Genomic DNA, 15,874 nt, shown 5'->3' with positions numbered 1-15,874 from the left:
AATTAAATCTGTCTGGTCTATTGTGTCATTTAAAGCTTGTGTTTCCTTACTAATTTTCTGTTTGGATGATCTGTCCATTGGTGTAACTGAGGTGTTAAAATCCCCCACTATTACTGTGTTACTGTTTCCGCTTTTATAGCTATTAGCAGTTGCCTTATGTATTGAGGTGCTCCTGTGTTGGGTGCATATATATTTATAATGGTTATATCTTCTTGGGTTGTTCTCTTGATCACTATGTAGTGTCCTTCCTTGTCTCTTATAACATTCTTTATTTTTTTATTATTTTTTTTTTTTCCATTCACATTTAAGGTAATTATCAATATGTATGTTCCTATTACTATTTTCTTAATTGTTATGGGTTTGTTTTTGTCGGTCCTTTTCTTCTTTTGTGTTTCCCACTTAGAGTAGTTCCTTTAGCATTTGTTGTAGAGCTGGCTTGGTGGTGCTGAATTCTCTTAGCTTTTGCTTGTCTGTAAAGGTTTTGATTTCTCCATCGAATCTGAATGAGATCCTTGCTGGGTAGAGTAGTTTTGGTTGTAGGTTCTTCCCTTTCATTACTAAATATATCATGCCACTCCCTTCTGGCTTGTAGAGTTTCTGCTGAGAAATCAACTGTTAACCTTATGGGAGTTCCCTTGTATGTTATTTGTCATTTTTCCCTTGTTGCTTTTGATAATTTTTCTTTGTCTTTAATTTTTGTCAATTTGATTACTATGTGTCTTGCCGTGTTTGTTTCTCCTTGGGTTTATGCTGCCTGGAATTCTCTGTGCTTCCTGGACTTGGGTGGCTGTTTCCTTTCCCATGTTAGGGAAGTTTTTGACTACAATCTCTTCAAATATTTTCTCAGGTCCTTTCTCTCTCTCTTCTCCTTCTTGGACCCCTATAATGTGAATGTTGTTGTGGTTAACGTTGTCCCAGAGGTCTCTTAGGCTGTCTTCGTTTCTTTTCATTCTTTTTTCTTTATTCTGTTCCGTGGCAGTGAATTACACCATTCTGTCTTCCAGGTCACTCATCTGTTCTTTTGCCTCAGTTATTCTGCTGTTGATTTCTTCCAGTGTATTTTTCATTTCAGTTATTGTATTGTTCATCTCTGTTTGTTTGTTCTTTAATTCTTCTACATGTTTGTTCTTTAATTCTTCTACGTCTTTGTTAAACATTTCTTGTATTTTCTCGATCTTTGCCTCCATTCTTTTTCTGAGGCCCTGGATCATCTTCACTATCATTATTCTGAATTCCTTTTCTGGAAGGTTTCCTATCTCCACTTTCATTTAGTTGTTTTTCTGGCGTTTTATCTTGTTCCTTCATCTGGTACATAGCCCTCTGCCTTTTCATCTTTCTGTGAATGTGGTTTTTGTTCCACAGGCTGCAGGATTGTAGTTCCTCTTGCTTCTGCTGTCTGTCCTCTGTATTTATATATACTTTGAAATGATCACCACAGTAAGTCTAGTTAATCTGTCCCCATATATAGTTACAAAAAATTTTTTTGGGGGGGATAAGTACTTTTAAGATTTTATTAGCAACTTTCAAGTATGCAGTACAGTATTATTAACTAAAGTCACTGTGCTGTACTTAAGAGACTATTATATATTTATTTCTGTATCTTCATTTTGTGATGTAATGTCTAGCAAAAAATAAGCACATGTATGTTTGATAAATGAAACAATTTACTGCCATTGTTAATAAGTTAAAACCTAAATTATAATTTGCTGTCTGGTGAAACCTCCAAATATTTGGTAACAGCAAGTGAGATATAAAAAAATGGTTAAATATTACTTATTTAACTGGTTTTCATTTCAGTAAGCCAGATTTACCATGTGGCTCATAAGAGCATTATCTTTAGTCAGATCACTTATTTTTTTGCGAGAATTTCAGTTTTCCTTTTGAATTCATTTAGTAATATCTCTAAAACATTTTTTAATGATTCAGATTTACAGGAAAGGTGCAAGAAAAGTTGAAGAATATGTGAATTTCCTTTATCCAGAATCTACAAATGCTAACATTTTACCACATTTGCTTTATCATCTCTCCCTCATTTTTTTCTTGAACTTCCTGAAGCTAAATACAGGCATAATGTACTGTTTCCCCCAAATGAGCATTTTTCAGATCATAACAGCCCACTTGGGTTTAGGTCTGGAGAAATACTTCAGTGTGTATTTCTTAAGAATACTACATTGTGTATTTCCTAAATTTGTAAAGACGTTCTCTTATATGACAACAGTATAATTATCAAAATCAGTATATTAACATTGATTCAGTTCTGTTATTCAAATTTTCCATTTGACCTAAGAGTGCCCTTTATAGCAGAAGAAAAAAAAATGGATTGGATCTCTGGTCTAGGGTCCAATTGAAATTGAAGGTCACACAGATCGCATTCAATCATCATGTGTGTGTGTGTGTGTGTTTCCAGCATCGTGATTTAATTAAGGGAGCATATTCATTGTAGAGAATATATTGATGATTGTAAATGTGACTCCTCATTACAGCCTTAAAATTTTTGAAACACCAAAGCACAAAGATGTCAACTATATATCCAAACTACAGGTACAAAACAAGGGCATCCCTGGTGGCGCAGTGGCTGAGAGTCCGCCTGCTGATGCAGGGGACACGGGTTCGTGCCCCGGTCCGGGAAGATCCCACATGCCGCGGAGTGGCTGGGCTCATGAGCCATGGCCACTGAGCCTGCGTGTCCGGAGCCTGTGCTCCGCAACGGGAGAGGCCTCAACAGTGAGAGGCCCGCGTACTGCAAAACAAAACAAAACAAAAACCAAATAAGTACATGTATTTTCCACACTCCAAAATTGAGTACACACTGTACTGTCATAGGGAAGGGGGTTACCAATGATGACCTGACAATAAAGTACTCAAGATTGATATACCAAAATAAAATATAAAATAGGAGTTTATAAAAACAAGTTTGACAGTAGCAGAGAGGACCCTTTTCATTTCTGAGCAAAAATGCATTTCATTATACATACTCTCTCCTAAAATGAATAAATCAGTTACTTGAGAACGTTCTATTTATTTCTTCCATTATACAACAACATTCTCCGTGTCTTTTGAAAAAAAAATATTGTGCGGGACTGTGGGATAAGCATGCATGTGAATGGAACAGCACAATTACAGTGGTTCTTACAACTCACTTCTAGATAAGAAGAAAGTGTTATTCATTAGTGTGGCCCCATCTTAGCCAATATTCAGTTTGGAAAGACACTGGGTTAAGATCAGAATGAACTGAAATTCCAAGTTCTAGAATTGATGATTATATATGCCATTGTATTAGTCAGGCTTCTTTTTTTCTTTTTATTGAAGTATAGTTCATCTACAATGTTGTGTTAGTTTCTACTGTACAGAAAAGTGAATTGGCCACACATACACATATATTCACTCTTCTCTACATTCCCCTCCCATACATGTCATTATAGACTATTGAGAAGAGCTCCCCGAGCTACACAGCAGGTCCCTATGAGCCATCTGCCATTATATGTAGTAGTATGTATATGTTTTTAGTCTTCCTTAATCTGGAGCAGTTCCTTAGTCTTTGTCTTTCATGACCTTGTTCTTTTTTTTGTTTCTGCGGTACGCGACCTCTCACTGCTGTGGCCTCTCCCGTTACGGAGCACAGGCTCCGGACTCGCAGCCTCAGCGGCCATGGCTCACGGGCCCAGCTGCTCCGCGGCATGCGGGATCCTCCCGGACCAGGGCACGAACCCGTGTCCCCTGCATCGGCAGGCGGACTCTCAACCACTGCACCACCAGGGAAGCCCAACCTTGTTCTTTTTGAGGAATATAGACAAGTTATTTCATAGAATTTGGTGTGAGCATTTTTTGATCATGGCAGTTCACCTGGATTCAGCTCTTCTAAAAACTTTCTAAAGAGCTTTACCTCAGTTGACTCCAGCAGGATGTCTTCCCTAGGACTCAGCATTTGTTGTTGTCGTTCTTGTTGTTGAACAGTGTTTCTCAGTGGGGCCCTATTGTCATTTTGAGCAGATAGTTCTGCACTACACAGACTATCCCACACATCCCTGGCTCCTCTCTAAATTCCAGTAGCATTCTTCAGTTGGTGTGACCACCCAGAACACCTCCAGTTGAGAACCACTGTTATGTAAAATTTGAAATTGCATGCAGGATCTTAGTTCCCCAAACAGGGATGAACCCAGGTGCCCTGCAGTGGAAGCGCAGAGTCCTAACCACTGGACCGCCAGGGAAGTCACTGAAATCTTTAAATTAGGAAAGTGGTCTTGCTTTTTATATAGTTGGTAGCATGAACTAATTTTCCAGTTGATGGTTTTAATTAATTAATTTATTTATTTTTGGCTGTGTGGGGTCTTTGTTGCTGCGCTCAGGCTTTTTCTAGTTGCGGGAAAGGGGGGCTACTCTTCATTGCAGTGCGTAGGCTTCTCACTGCGGTGGCTTTTCTTGTTGCAGAGCACAGGCTCTAGGCGTGTGGGCTCAGTAGTTGTGGCTCGTGGGCTCTAGAGCGGGCACAAGCTCAGTAGTTGCGGTGCACGGGTTTAGTTGCTCCGCGGCATGTGGGATCTTCCTGGACCAGGGCTCAAACCCGTGTCCCCTGCATTGACAGGCAGATTCTTAACCACTGTGCCACCAGGGAAGTCCCCAGTTGATGGTTTTAATTATCATTAATCTGTATTCTGCTACTGACAGTGTGCGTTAGCTGAATTCTAGTCAGTTATTTAGTTATATTTAATAAATTGATGGTAAATGGTTAAGTTGGTCATGTATGTTGTTGTATAATCTGAAATGAGAGTCCTATTAACTATCTCCATTTAAAATCAGGAACGCTACCTTAGAAGTTAACTGAAATAAAATATCACTGGGAAGATTATTTTAAAACTAGATAATTTACTGTTACAAATTTTAGGGGGAAATGAGTGTATTTGCATTTTATTTTAATTTTAATGATGTTAAATATTCTTCTTGTTTTTCTTTCAGAATTGGTCCCTAGGAAAGACCTTCTTATAGAAAATGTGCTGTATTGTGATCCACCAACTCAGAAGCAATGAATTTTTCTCGAATAAAATTAAGTCTTTATCATTTTTAATTTTAAAGTATATAACTCTGGCTAAACTCCTGGAAATGCAAATATTTTTCTCTGAATTGGCATATTGAAATTGAGTGCATTAAATTATAGTTTCATAATTAAGTTTCACGTTGAAAGAATATTGCTGAAAACTGCAGAACATAGTTAAGTATTTCTAAAGAACATTAGGTAAGAAGACATTTCATTTTCACTGAAAATCAAACTGTATAAAGTGAAATAAATGCTTACGGAGGTATATCATATTCACTTCTGTTTGACCTTAATGAGTATTTTGGTTTTATCATAGCTATTTGAGAATGAAGTGTTTTGACAGGTTGGTGGGTTTTCTTCCCATGTGAAATGAAACTATTAGATTAAAATTATTAGATTAAGTTAACGTTTAGTCCCTCCCGAAAAGAATTGGTCTAAAAATCACAGTGTGTGCCAACTTTCCACAGAAGGCAGCCTTTGTTCCTAAAGCACTGAAATTATTCCTGTAGCTAACAAATAATTATACAGTTTCCTTTTAGAGATAGAGTGTATCTCTGTTCCTAAGAGAAAATTTTTAATCAGTCTTCTGAAGATAGATGAATAAAATGTCAAAATCACGTAAGATAACTGTGGAATAAAGAAATTCTAATTTTTTAAGGAAATAGTGTCCCTTGATCCAACTATATAATATAGGCTTAGTAGAATTAGCTGTACTTAGACCACAGCTAGACCTTATTGTGAAAATGTAATATATGGCTGCATCCTCTTCATTTTAATCAATAAAATCTAAATGGCTTTTTTCTTTTTCTCCAACATTTTTCATCCCTGACAAGATTGACAATATCACAGAACAGCTTGGCATTCTACCATCTAATGATAGGAACTATAAAACTGTGTTTAATATTCTTTTTGTTTCTCTTTTATCTATGCATCTTTACCATTCTGTTTTCTCAGTGAGCAGTGTATTCTCTTCCATTCATTGGTCAGTTCTCCCATTTGATGATGATACAGCGTTTTTAATTTTTATAGGATTCTCAATGCGAGCTTTGTTTGTTGGCAAACATATTGGTATTGCCATGCTCAATATAAAATGTCATGTTTTAAAATAATTTAATTTTAGTAGATAAAAAAATTATCAAAATTGCCTAGACATAGTACACTTAACAGTAAACCAGAGACTACCCTAATGCCTCCTAATACTTTGGAGGTTAGTAGTCTGTGAAATGGATTATATAGGTCAAAAGATTTGCTACATAATTTTTTTATATCTCACGCCTCTTTCTTATTGTGTGTATGGAAATTATACCTCATAAACGTTGTTTCAGATTTGAAATTTGCCCTTATAAGAAAATGCTAAAGGTCGTCATGACACAATCAGTGGTAAATTCTCTGACTTACTATTATTTCAGTAAGTGTCTATATTATTTCTTTTGAGGAAAGTTGGCTAAAATAGTTTAAATTTAATATATATTTTAATTGTTTTAATATTATTTAACATTTTTAGAAGTTTCTAGTTTTTTTCTTTAACTTGAATTCCCCTGTTCCATTCTTCACTCATGTTAATTTAAATATCTCATCAAAACATAGTTTTGTTTTTTTTTTACAATCTAGTTTTTATTAGGAGTAACAGAGATTAATAACTAACATGTTACATAAAATAAAAAGTAACCATTCAGATGTTTATTTTATTGAAGCTAGTACGTTAGACATTTTAAAATATATACTATATATGTATATGTATTATATATGTGTATATATATAAATATATATATATAGCGATTTTGTGCCTTAAGACTATGCAGTACAGTTCCTATGTAATATACCAGGATATCAACAATAGGTTTCACTGTCATAAAGTTTTGAGAGATTTGGCACCCTGTCCTTAAAGAGCATATATTTATATTTCGAATTAATTTTAACATTATTTAATAGTTTTATTAGACCAGTTAAAACAGTTTATGAGTTCTTGGCCTGTTGTGAAACAAAGATTGTCAGTATTCTAGAGAGTAAATTTTGAGAATGATGATTATCTAAGTGCCTGACTTCTCTGTGGTACAATGTCAAATTTAATTAAATCTTTTTTAGTTAGTTAAAAAAAAGCTTCCCATGTTCCCAGAGGGAATTACCCACATCTAACATTTCACTTTGACTATTGAAACCCAGTGAAAGTGGGTGGGTGCAAATTCTAATTGCAGATATCTAGGCTCAGAGGCCCAGCAGGACTTTGTAAAACAGTCTTTTGGCAGAAGTCAGAAAGAGTGTATGCCAGGAGACTTAGATTTGGCAAGCATATGTGGGGAAGAATCCTTCACTAAAGATTTGAAGCTAAAGGAAATATGAGAGATAGTTTGCATAACATCTAATTCAGAACATTGAAATTAAGATTTGAGTATAATTGTGTTTAAGTTGGTCCTCATTTTGCCTTCAGTTGCATATTTTAACATCAGTACAATGTCCAAAAAGCACACAATAATAAGAATAGGTAGAATTTCTACACTCATTGACAAAACCAATCATTTCACTGTAAACGCAAAGCCATACATAGGTCAACAAAGAAGTGAAAATTCCATTTCTTAAGCAGAATTTTCTAAAGTGAAAGTAGATAAATAAAAAATTAATGTAACTTTACTATATATCAGGAGTAACCTATCAGGAATGAAATGGAAAAAAGATCCTGTGTATAATAGCAAACAAAACTAAAATAGGAAGCAACTTTTTAAAAAAACTGTAAAACTTAAAAATGAAAGACATACTGTGTTCCTAGATGGGACAGTTGAAAATTGTAGAGATGACAGTTCTTTAAAATGTAGTCTATCAAGATCCCAACAGATTCACAGATATGTGTACATAAAAATATAAAACTTCTGTATTCTGTGAAAGCTACTATAAATAAAGTTTAGAGAAATTTGCCACCGACGTAGTAATTAAAATAGTTAAGATATAAGATGTTCCTATGACTCAGCAAAAGATAACTCTATGGAAAAATGGGCAAATGATATAAATAAGAAATTCATAAAACAAGCAATACTAACCCATTTAGTGGTCAAAGAAATGTAGGTTAAAACAAAGGAAACATTTTTCGTCATCAAAGTTGCAAAAGTTAAAGAAACTGGTCATATCCAGTATATGTAAAGGTGATATGCATGTGAGAAAATGGGCACTCTCATATATTTCAGGAAAGAATGTAAGTTATAGGGGCTTTTTGAAAGGGAAATTGACATCAAAATTTAAAATAAACATACTATTCAGAATGTATCCCAGTGGCTCACAAGAATACTAATAAATGTACACCTCAGGTATATGTACAGAAATTTCTACAGCATTGTTTAAGCAGCCTAAATTTCCAAATTTAGGGGAACAATGAAGGAAGATACGGCTCATTCATACTCTGGGATATTATGCAGAAGTTGAAAAGTATGATATAAAATATATATATATGTATATATATATACATGTCAAGTGAAAGAAGCACGTCACAGAATATATATTCTCTTTGAATTCACTTAGATACAAAACAACTATTTTTGTACACATATATGCGTATGTGTATATAAATACATAGAAGTAATGCATGCTAAATGTTATAATTAGTCTGGGAGAAAAATGAGATTTGGGGAAGGGGACTAGTAACTTGAGGACTTTTATTCTGATAACTCCTGAATGTTTAAATGTTTTATAATTTTTAAAGGACAATAATACCTAAGCTACTAGTGATTTTTATGTAAAATTTTAAATTATAAAATGTTTCAAATATCAGCAACTGGTACATCAGACACTCGTAAACCTAATTCCCACATTTGACAGATGTTACATTTTGCCATATTTGTTTAACAAAAATCTCCTTCCTTTTAAGTCATAAAATCCTGTAAAGCTGAAATCCTACCTCCCTTTTTATTTTCTTGTCTCATTTCAGGGATAATCACTATTTTATAGTCAGTGGATATCACTCCTGTACTTGTCTTTATACTTTTATCAGACGTGTGTGTGTTCAAAACAATATATTGTATTGTTCTGTGGCTTTAAAATGCAAGTGAATGGTGTTATGCTCCATATATTCTGCAACTTACTTTTCATCACACATTAGGTTCTGAGATTTATCTATACTGTTGGATAAATATCTAGGTCTTTCACTTTTATGTCTTATTCCATTGTAAGAATAAGCTAGTTTATTTATCCATGTCTCTTGATAAACAATAGTATTGTTTCATTTTTTTGATATTGCAAATGAATTTACTGAAAGCACTAGCACATGGATTCTTGCACCCATGTAAAAGTTTATCTAGGTATATACCAAGAAGCAGAACTGTTGAGGCATAGGGTATGTACATATTCCAGTTTTCCAGGAATTTTTTACTTGTTCTTTAAAGTAACTGTACCAATTTATACCCCAATCAACCCTGTGTGAGAGGTCCCTTTTCACCGTATCCTCACTGTTATTGTTATGTATAACTTTTCTCATTTTTGTCAAATTCATGGATATGAAAAGGTATCACATTGTTTTAATTTGCATTTCTGGATTACTGCTGAGGTAGATCAGCTTGTCGTGCTTATGGTCATTACAGTTTTCCATTATGAATGTGTGTTCATATCCTTTGTTCACTTTTCTCTATTGGGTTGTCTGGCTTTTTCTTACTGATCCTTTATATACTCTTGATATTAATCCTGTGTTGGTTATCTGTGGTACAATTGCCTTTTTCCAATATGTGACTTGTCTTTCAATTCTGTTTTTATGATAAACCTGTAGTTTGGGACTTTTTTTTTTATCATATTCATTAAAAAACTTTTCCTTTATTAATTTTGCCTTTATAGCTTTTTAAGAAATTCTTTCTACTCCAAATCATAAAGATATTCTAGTACATTTTCCTCTGAATGTTGAAGTTTTGCTTTTTATGCTTGGGCCTTTACATTATCTAGAATTTATTTTTATTTATGACATGAGAGAGGGATCTAATTTTATTTTTGTTAATGAGTTAACAGTTTGCTTCACCATCATTTATTGAATGGTCCGTCCTTTTCCTGATAACATGTAAAGCTACTTTGATCATATCCCAAGTTACTATATATTGGAATCAGTCTAACCCTCTTAGCTATTCAAAGACTGCTCCTACAGTTGTCCCCCTCCTCTGCCAAATATCTTTTTCCCTTTCTCCACTGGATTGTTCTCAACAGCATTCAACATTCTGAAATATTTCCCATCAAAAAAAAAACTTTCTTGAACCCCAGCTCCCCACCTTGAGCTTCAGCACCATTTTTTTGCTCTTCTTTGTTCTAAGAGGTTTCTATATTTACTGTCTCCACTTCTGTCCCCATTCTCTCTTATACACACCCCAATCAGAATTTAATCCCAACCACTCCACTAAAACCCTTCTTGTCCCAGTTACCATTGACCTTTACTTGGTAAGTCCAAAGGTTAGTTCTCATTTCTTACTTTATTCACCCTGTCAGTAGCAATTGCATAATTGGTCATTCCCTCTTTTTTGAACAAAGACCTAGACACGTGTTTATTATAGACCTACTACAAGTAAGATACAGCCATGAACCAAAGTAGCAAAAATGCCTGCCTCATCTTCTGCTTGTGATTTTAGATACACTCTCAGCCCTTGTTGATGCTGCTCTCAGCCTTCTGTGGGAAGACTGACCTATATGAATCAGCTCAAGTGGCTCTTGTACCCTCTGACTTTTGGTTGGTTCAGCCAGTGGCCAGAGATCAGAAGGAGGGAAGAGAGTGAAGGCAGGTATTTTTTTTCCTGGCTCTATCCCTGAGAGGTTGCCTCATGTTGGCATTGTGCCTCAAAGTATCTCTCACGGTGACCTCTGTACAGTTCTTTCCTTCCAGTTTGGATAAGAGCTTCCCTCCCATCTTCAGATCTGGGGCAGCAACATCTCATCTGCTACTATCCATGTGAGTTCCTTTACATGCACAGTTTTGTAAATAGACTCTTTATAAATAAATCTTCCTCAAACATGTATTTTTAAGTACATCATCTATTTCCTTTTAGGACTCTCACTAATTCACTGCCCTGGGGGAACTTAACTTTCTGTAGGTGAGAGACAGATAATAAACAAAATTAAAAAGTAAATAAGAAGGTGATAAGTAATGTGGAGAAGGTAGAAAAGGGAAATAGGAAAGCCAGGAAGAACGAGGTGTTGCAATTTGAAGTCCTGCGATCAGGGAAGGTCTCACTAAGGAAGTGATAGTTGAGCAAAGACGAAGGATCTGAGGGATCTAGCCCTGCAGATATCTAAGGGAAGAGCTTCCCAAGCAGAGCAAACTGCTAATGCAGTGTTCCTGAGACAGGTTCTTGTCTGCTATGTTTGAGGAGAACCAAGTGACAGGAGCAAAGTGATTTTAGGGGGAGAGTAGTAGGAGACAGAGTCATAGAAATGAGGGATTTCCCTGGTGGCTTAGTGGATAAGTCTCTGCGCTCCTAAAGCAGGGGGCCTGGATTTGATCCCTGGTCAGGGAACTAGATTCCACACACATGCCGCAACTAAGGAGCCCGCCTGCTGCAACTAAGACCTGGTGCAAACAAATAAATAAATATATATTTTTTAAAAGTCATGGAAATGATATGGTAGAAGGAGGCAGAGAGTAGATGCCAGGTTACGTAGGCTATTATAAGGACTGTGGTTTTTACTCTTAATAAAATGCAGAGCCATTAGATGGTTTTGGGGAAGAGGAGTGATATGATCTAATTTTAAGTTTTAAAGACATCATTCTGGCTGTTGTGTTGAGAATAGACCATGGTGGCAAGGATGAATTCAGGGATACTAACTAGAAGTTTCTTGCGTTATTCTAGGTAAGAGATGATAGTGGCTTATACCAGAGTGGCAGCAGTGATGGTGGTGAGAAGTGGCAAAATTATGGGTATATTTTGATACAGCTCCTGGGTTTCCTGATGGATTGAATCTAAGGTAAGAGGAAAAGAAAAGAGTCAGGGATGATTCCCAAGGGTTTTGGCCTGTGCAGGTGGAAGGATATTGTTGCCGTCAATTGTAATGGTGAAAACAGACTAGATTTGTGAAAAAAGATCAAGCATTTCATTTTGGGCATGTATTAATTGAAATATCTAGAAGGTATCCAAGTGGAGATGTTAATAAGACACTGGGCTAAGATCTGAAGTTCAGGAAGTGGTCTGGGCTGGAGATATAAATTTGGGAGCCATTAATATAGATAAAATACTTACAGTCATGGCATTGGATGAAATCACTAAGCAATTGACATAGAGAAGAAGAAAAGTCCATGATTGAGTCTTTTGTGGCACTCCAATGTTAAAAGTTAAAGAGATAAGAAACAACAAGCACAAGAGACAAAGAAGTTTCTGAAAACAAGGAGAATGTAGAACAGAAGTTGGCAAACTATGGCTCACAGGGGCCAAATCTGACCCACTGTCTTTTTTTGTAAATAAACTTTTATTGGAACACTACCACACTTATTCATTTACATATTCTCCATGGCTGCTTTCATACTACAGTGGCATAGTTGAGTAATTTCAACAAACTGTATTATCCACAAAGCCCAAAATTGCTATCTGGCCCCCTTGCAGAAAAAGCTTGTTGACTCCTGGTGTGTAGAGTCTTAGAAGCCAAATAAAAAAAGTGTTTCGTTGCGAGGGAGTGACTGCATTGCGATCATAATTAAAAATTCCACTAGGAAGGGCAACATGGAGCTGACTTTGGTGACTTTGGCAAGACAGTAAAATAATTGGAGAAACATACTCTTGTTGATTATTCCCAGATTGATCTTTAAATTTGTTGTAATCACAGTTAAAATTGCAGTAGGATTTTTATAAGGAACTGATAAAACTTACTAAAAAATTTATGAGGAATAATAAAAGTCCTTAAATAGCTAAATCAGCTATGACAAAAGAATAAAATTAGATATCCATATGCAAAAAAATGGAACTTGGTCTATGCTTGACACCATATACAACAATTATCTCAAAATCAATCATAGATCTAAATACAAAGCCTCAAACTGTAAAACTTCTTGAAGTAGCAGGAGAAAATCTTTGTGACTTTGGGTTAGACAAAGATTTCTAAGATATGACACCAAAAGCACAATACATGCAAGAAAAAATTAATAAACTGGACTTTGTCAAAATTAAAAACCTTGCCCTGTAAGAGATAATTGTTAAGAGAATGAGAAGATAAGCCACAGATGGGGAGAAAATATTAAAAATCATAAACTGATTAAAAAAAACTTGTTATCCAGAAAATATAAAAGACTTTTAATAGGAAAACAAAAAACAATTTTTTAATATTTGAGTAGATACTTTTTCAAAAAATATATAAATGGAAAAACTATATATGTACAAATGGAAAATAAGCACATAAAAAGATCTCAACATCATTAGTCATTACAAATTAAAATCATAATGAGATACTACTACATACCTATTATGATAGCTAAAATTAGAATGACTGAACATACCAAGTCTTGGCAAGGATGTAAAGGAACTGAAATCCTCATTCATTGCTGAGAGAAATGTAAAATGGCAGAACAACTTTGGAAAACTATTCAGCCATTTCTTACAAAGTTAAACATATACTTCCTTTATAATCCAGACTTCCGCTCCTAGGTATTTACCTAAGGGAAGTGAAAGCACAAAGACTTACATGTTTATATTACACAGCAAAAGAAATCATCAACAAAATGAAAAGGCAACTTCCAGACAGAAAATATTTGCAAATAATATATCTGATAAGGAGTTAATATCCAAATTATATAAAGAACTTATATAACTGAATAGCAAAAAAAATCTAATTTTTCAGAACAACTTTGGAAAACTATTCAGCCATTTCTTACAAAGTTAAACATATACTTCCTTTATAATCCAGACTTCCGCTCCTAGGTATTTACCTAAGGGAAGTGAAAGCACAAAGACTTACATGTTTATATTACACAGCAAAAGAAATCATCAACAAAATGAAAAGGCAACTTCCAGACAGAAAATATTTGCAAATAATATATCTGATAAGGAGTTAATATCCAAATTATATAAAGAACTCATATAACTGAATAGCAAAAAAAATCTAATTTTAAAAGAGGCAGAGGATCTGAATAGACATTTTTCCAAAGAAGACATTCAGATGGCCAACAGGTACATGAAAGGATGTTTTTTTTTTTTGGCCATGCCACACAGCTTGTGGGATCATAGTTCCCCAACCAGGGATCAAACCCAAGCCCTCAGCTGTGAAAGCACAGGGTCCTAACCATTGGACCGTCAGGGAATTACCGAAAAGATGTTCAGCATCACTAATCATCAGGGTAATGCAAATCAAAACCACAGTGAGCTATCATCTCACACCTGTTAGAATGGCTATTAGCAAAAAGACAAGAAATAGCAAGTGTTGGCAAGCATGTGGAGAAAAGGGAGCTCTTGTTCACTGGTAGTGGGAATGTAAATTGGTGGAGCCACTATGGAAAACAGTATGGAGGTTCCTCAAAAAATTAAAAATAGTACAACTGTGTGACCCACCTACTCCACTTCTGGGTATTTATCTGAAGAACATGAGAACACTAATTTGAAAAGGTATATGCACCCCTGTGTTCACTGCACCATTATTTATAATAGCCAAGATATGGAAACAACCTAAGTGTCCATCAGTGGGTGAATGGATAAAGATGTGACATATATACACAATGGAGTACTACTTAGCCATAGAAAAGAATGAAATCCTGCCATTTGAACAACATGGATGGACCTTGAAAGTATTATGCTAATTGAAGTAAGACAAATGGAGAAAGACAAAACACTTATGATTTCACTCATATGTGGAACCTTAAAAAAACAAAATAAAATAAAACAAAAACAAACTCATAGATACAGAGATTAGATTAGTGGTTGCCAGAGGGGGAGGGGTTGCCAGTGGGTGAAATGGTGAACAGGCCAACTGTATGGTGATGGATGGTAACCAAATTTGTGCTCACTTTGTAGTATATACAGATACAGCATTAAAGTATAATGCTGTATAATGTTGAAGTGTATATAATTTTTTAAAAATAAGCCTAGCATGTCATCCAGCAATTCTCCTTCTGGGTGTTTATCTGAAGGAGATGAAACTGCTAACTGGAAAAAATATATGCACCCCTATGTTCATTGCAGCATTATTTACCATAGCCAAGACATGGAAGCAACGTAAGTGTCTTTTAATGAATGACTGGACAAGGAAAATGTTGTATGTGTCTGTATATATGTATATGTGTGTGCATGCATTTAATACAATGCAATATCATTCAGCCATAAAGAAAGAAGGAAATCTTGCCGTTTATGACAACATAGGTGGACCTTGTCTGCTAAGTCAAACGGAGAAAGACAAATAATGGATGCTCTCACTTAGACGTGAAATCTAAGAAGGAAACAAAACAAACAAAAAAACGCAAACTCATAGTACTGGGTGTTTGCTGAAGGCAGGGTTTGAGGGGTGGGAGAAATGAGTGAAGGGAATCAAAAGGTACAAACTTCCAGTTGTAAAATAAATAAACCATGGGTTTGTAATGTACAGTATGGTGACTATAGTTAATAATATTGTATTATATATTTGCAAGTTGCGAAGAGAGCATATCTTAAAAGTTCTCATCACAAGAAAAAAAGATTTGCAGCTGTGTGTAGACTTAATGTGGTGATCATTTGGCAATATATACAAACATCGAATCATTATGTTGTGTGCGTGATACTGGGATAATGTTGAATGTCAATTACATCTCAATTTTTAAAAAAAGACTTAGTTATAGCAGCCTTATTTGTAATGGCCCCAAACTGGAAACAACCCAAATATCCATCAGCAGATGAAGGAATAACCAAATTGTATGTCTGTACAATGGAATACTTCTCATGA

General features: G+C 35.2%; 1 protein-coding gene across 1 annotated transcript in view; it reads left to right on the top strand.

Moving 5' to 3' along the window:
* The window catches only part of LYRM7 (LYR motif containing 7), a 39,047-nt gene extending 33,215 nt beyond the window's left edge, over positions 1–5,832 (top strand). The window contains exon 5 of the mRNA XM_024741980.1: positions 4,954–5,832. Coding sequence (XP_024597748.1) covers positions 4,954–5,024 — 71 coding nt within the window. The 3' untranslated portion in view covers positions 5,025–5,832. The remainder of the gene's footprint in view (positions 1–4,953) is intronic.
* The last annotated feature ends 10,042 nt before the right edge of the window (positions 5,833–15,874 follow it).

Source organism: Neophocaena asiaeorientalis, unplaced genomic scaffold (assembly GCF_003031525.2).
Source record: "Neophocaena asiaeorientalis asiaeorientalis breed wild unplaced genomic scaffold, Neophocaena_asiaeorientalis_V1.1 scaffold387, whole genome shotgun sequence".
Classification (NCBI taxonomy): domain Eukaryota; kingdom Metazoa; phylum Chordata; class Mammalia; order Artiodactyla; family Phocoenidae; genus Neophocaena; species Neophocaena asiaeorientalis.
This window is presented reverse-complemented; position numbering and strand designations above follow the sequence as displayed.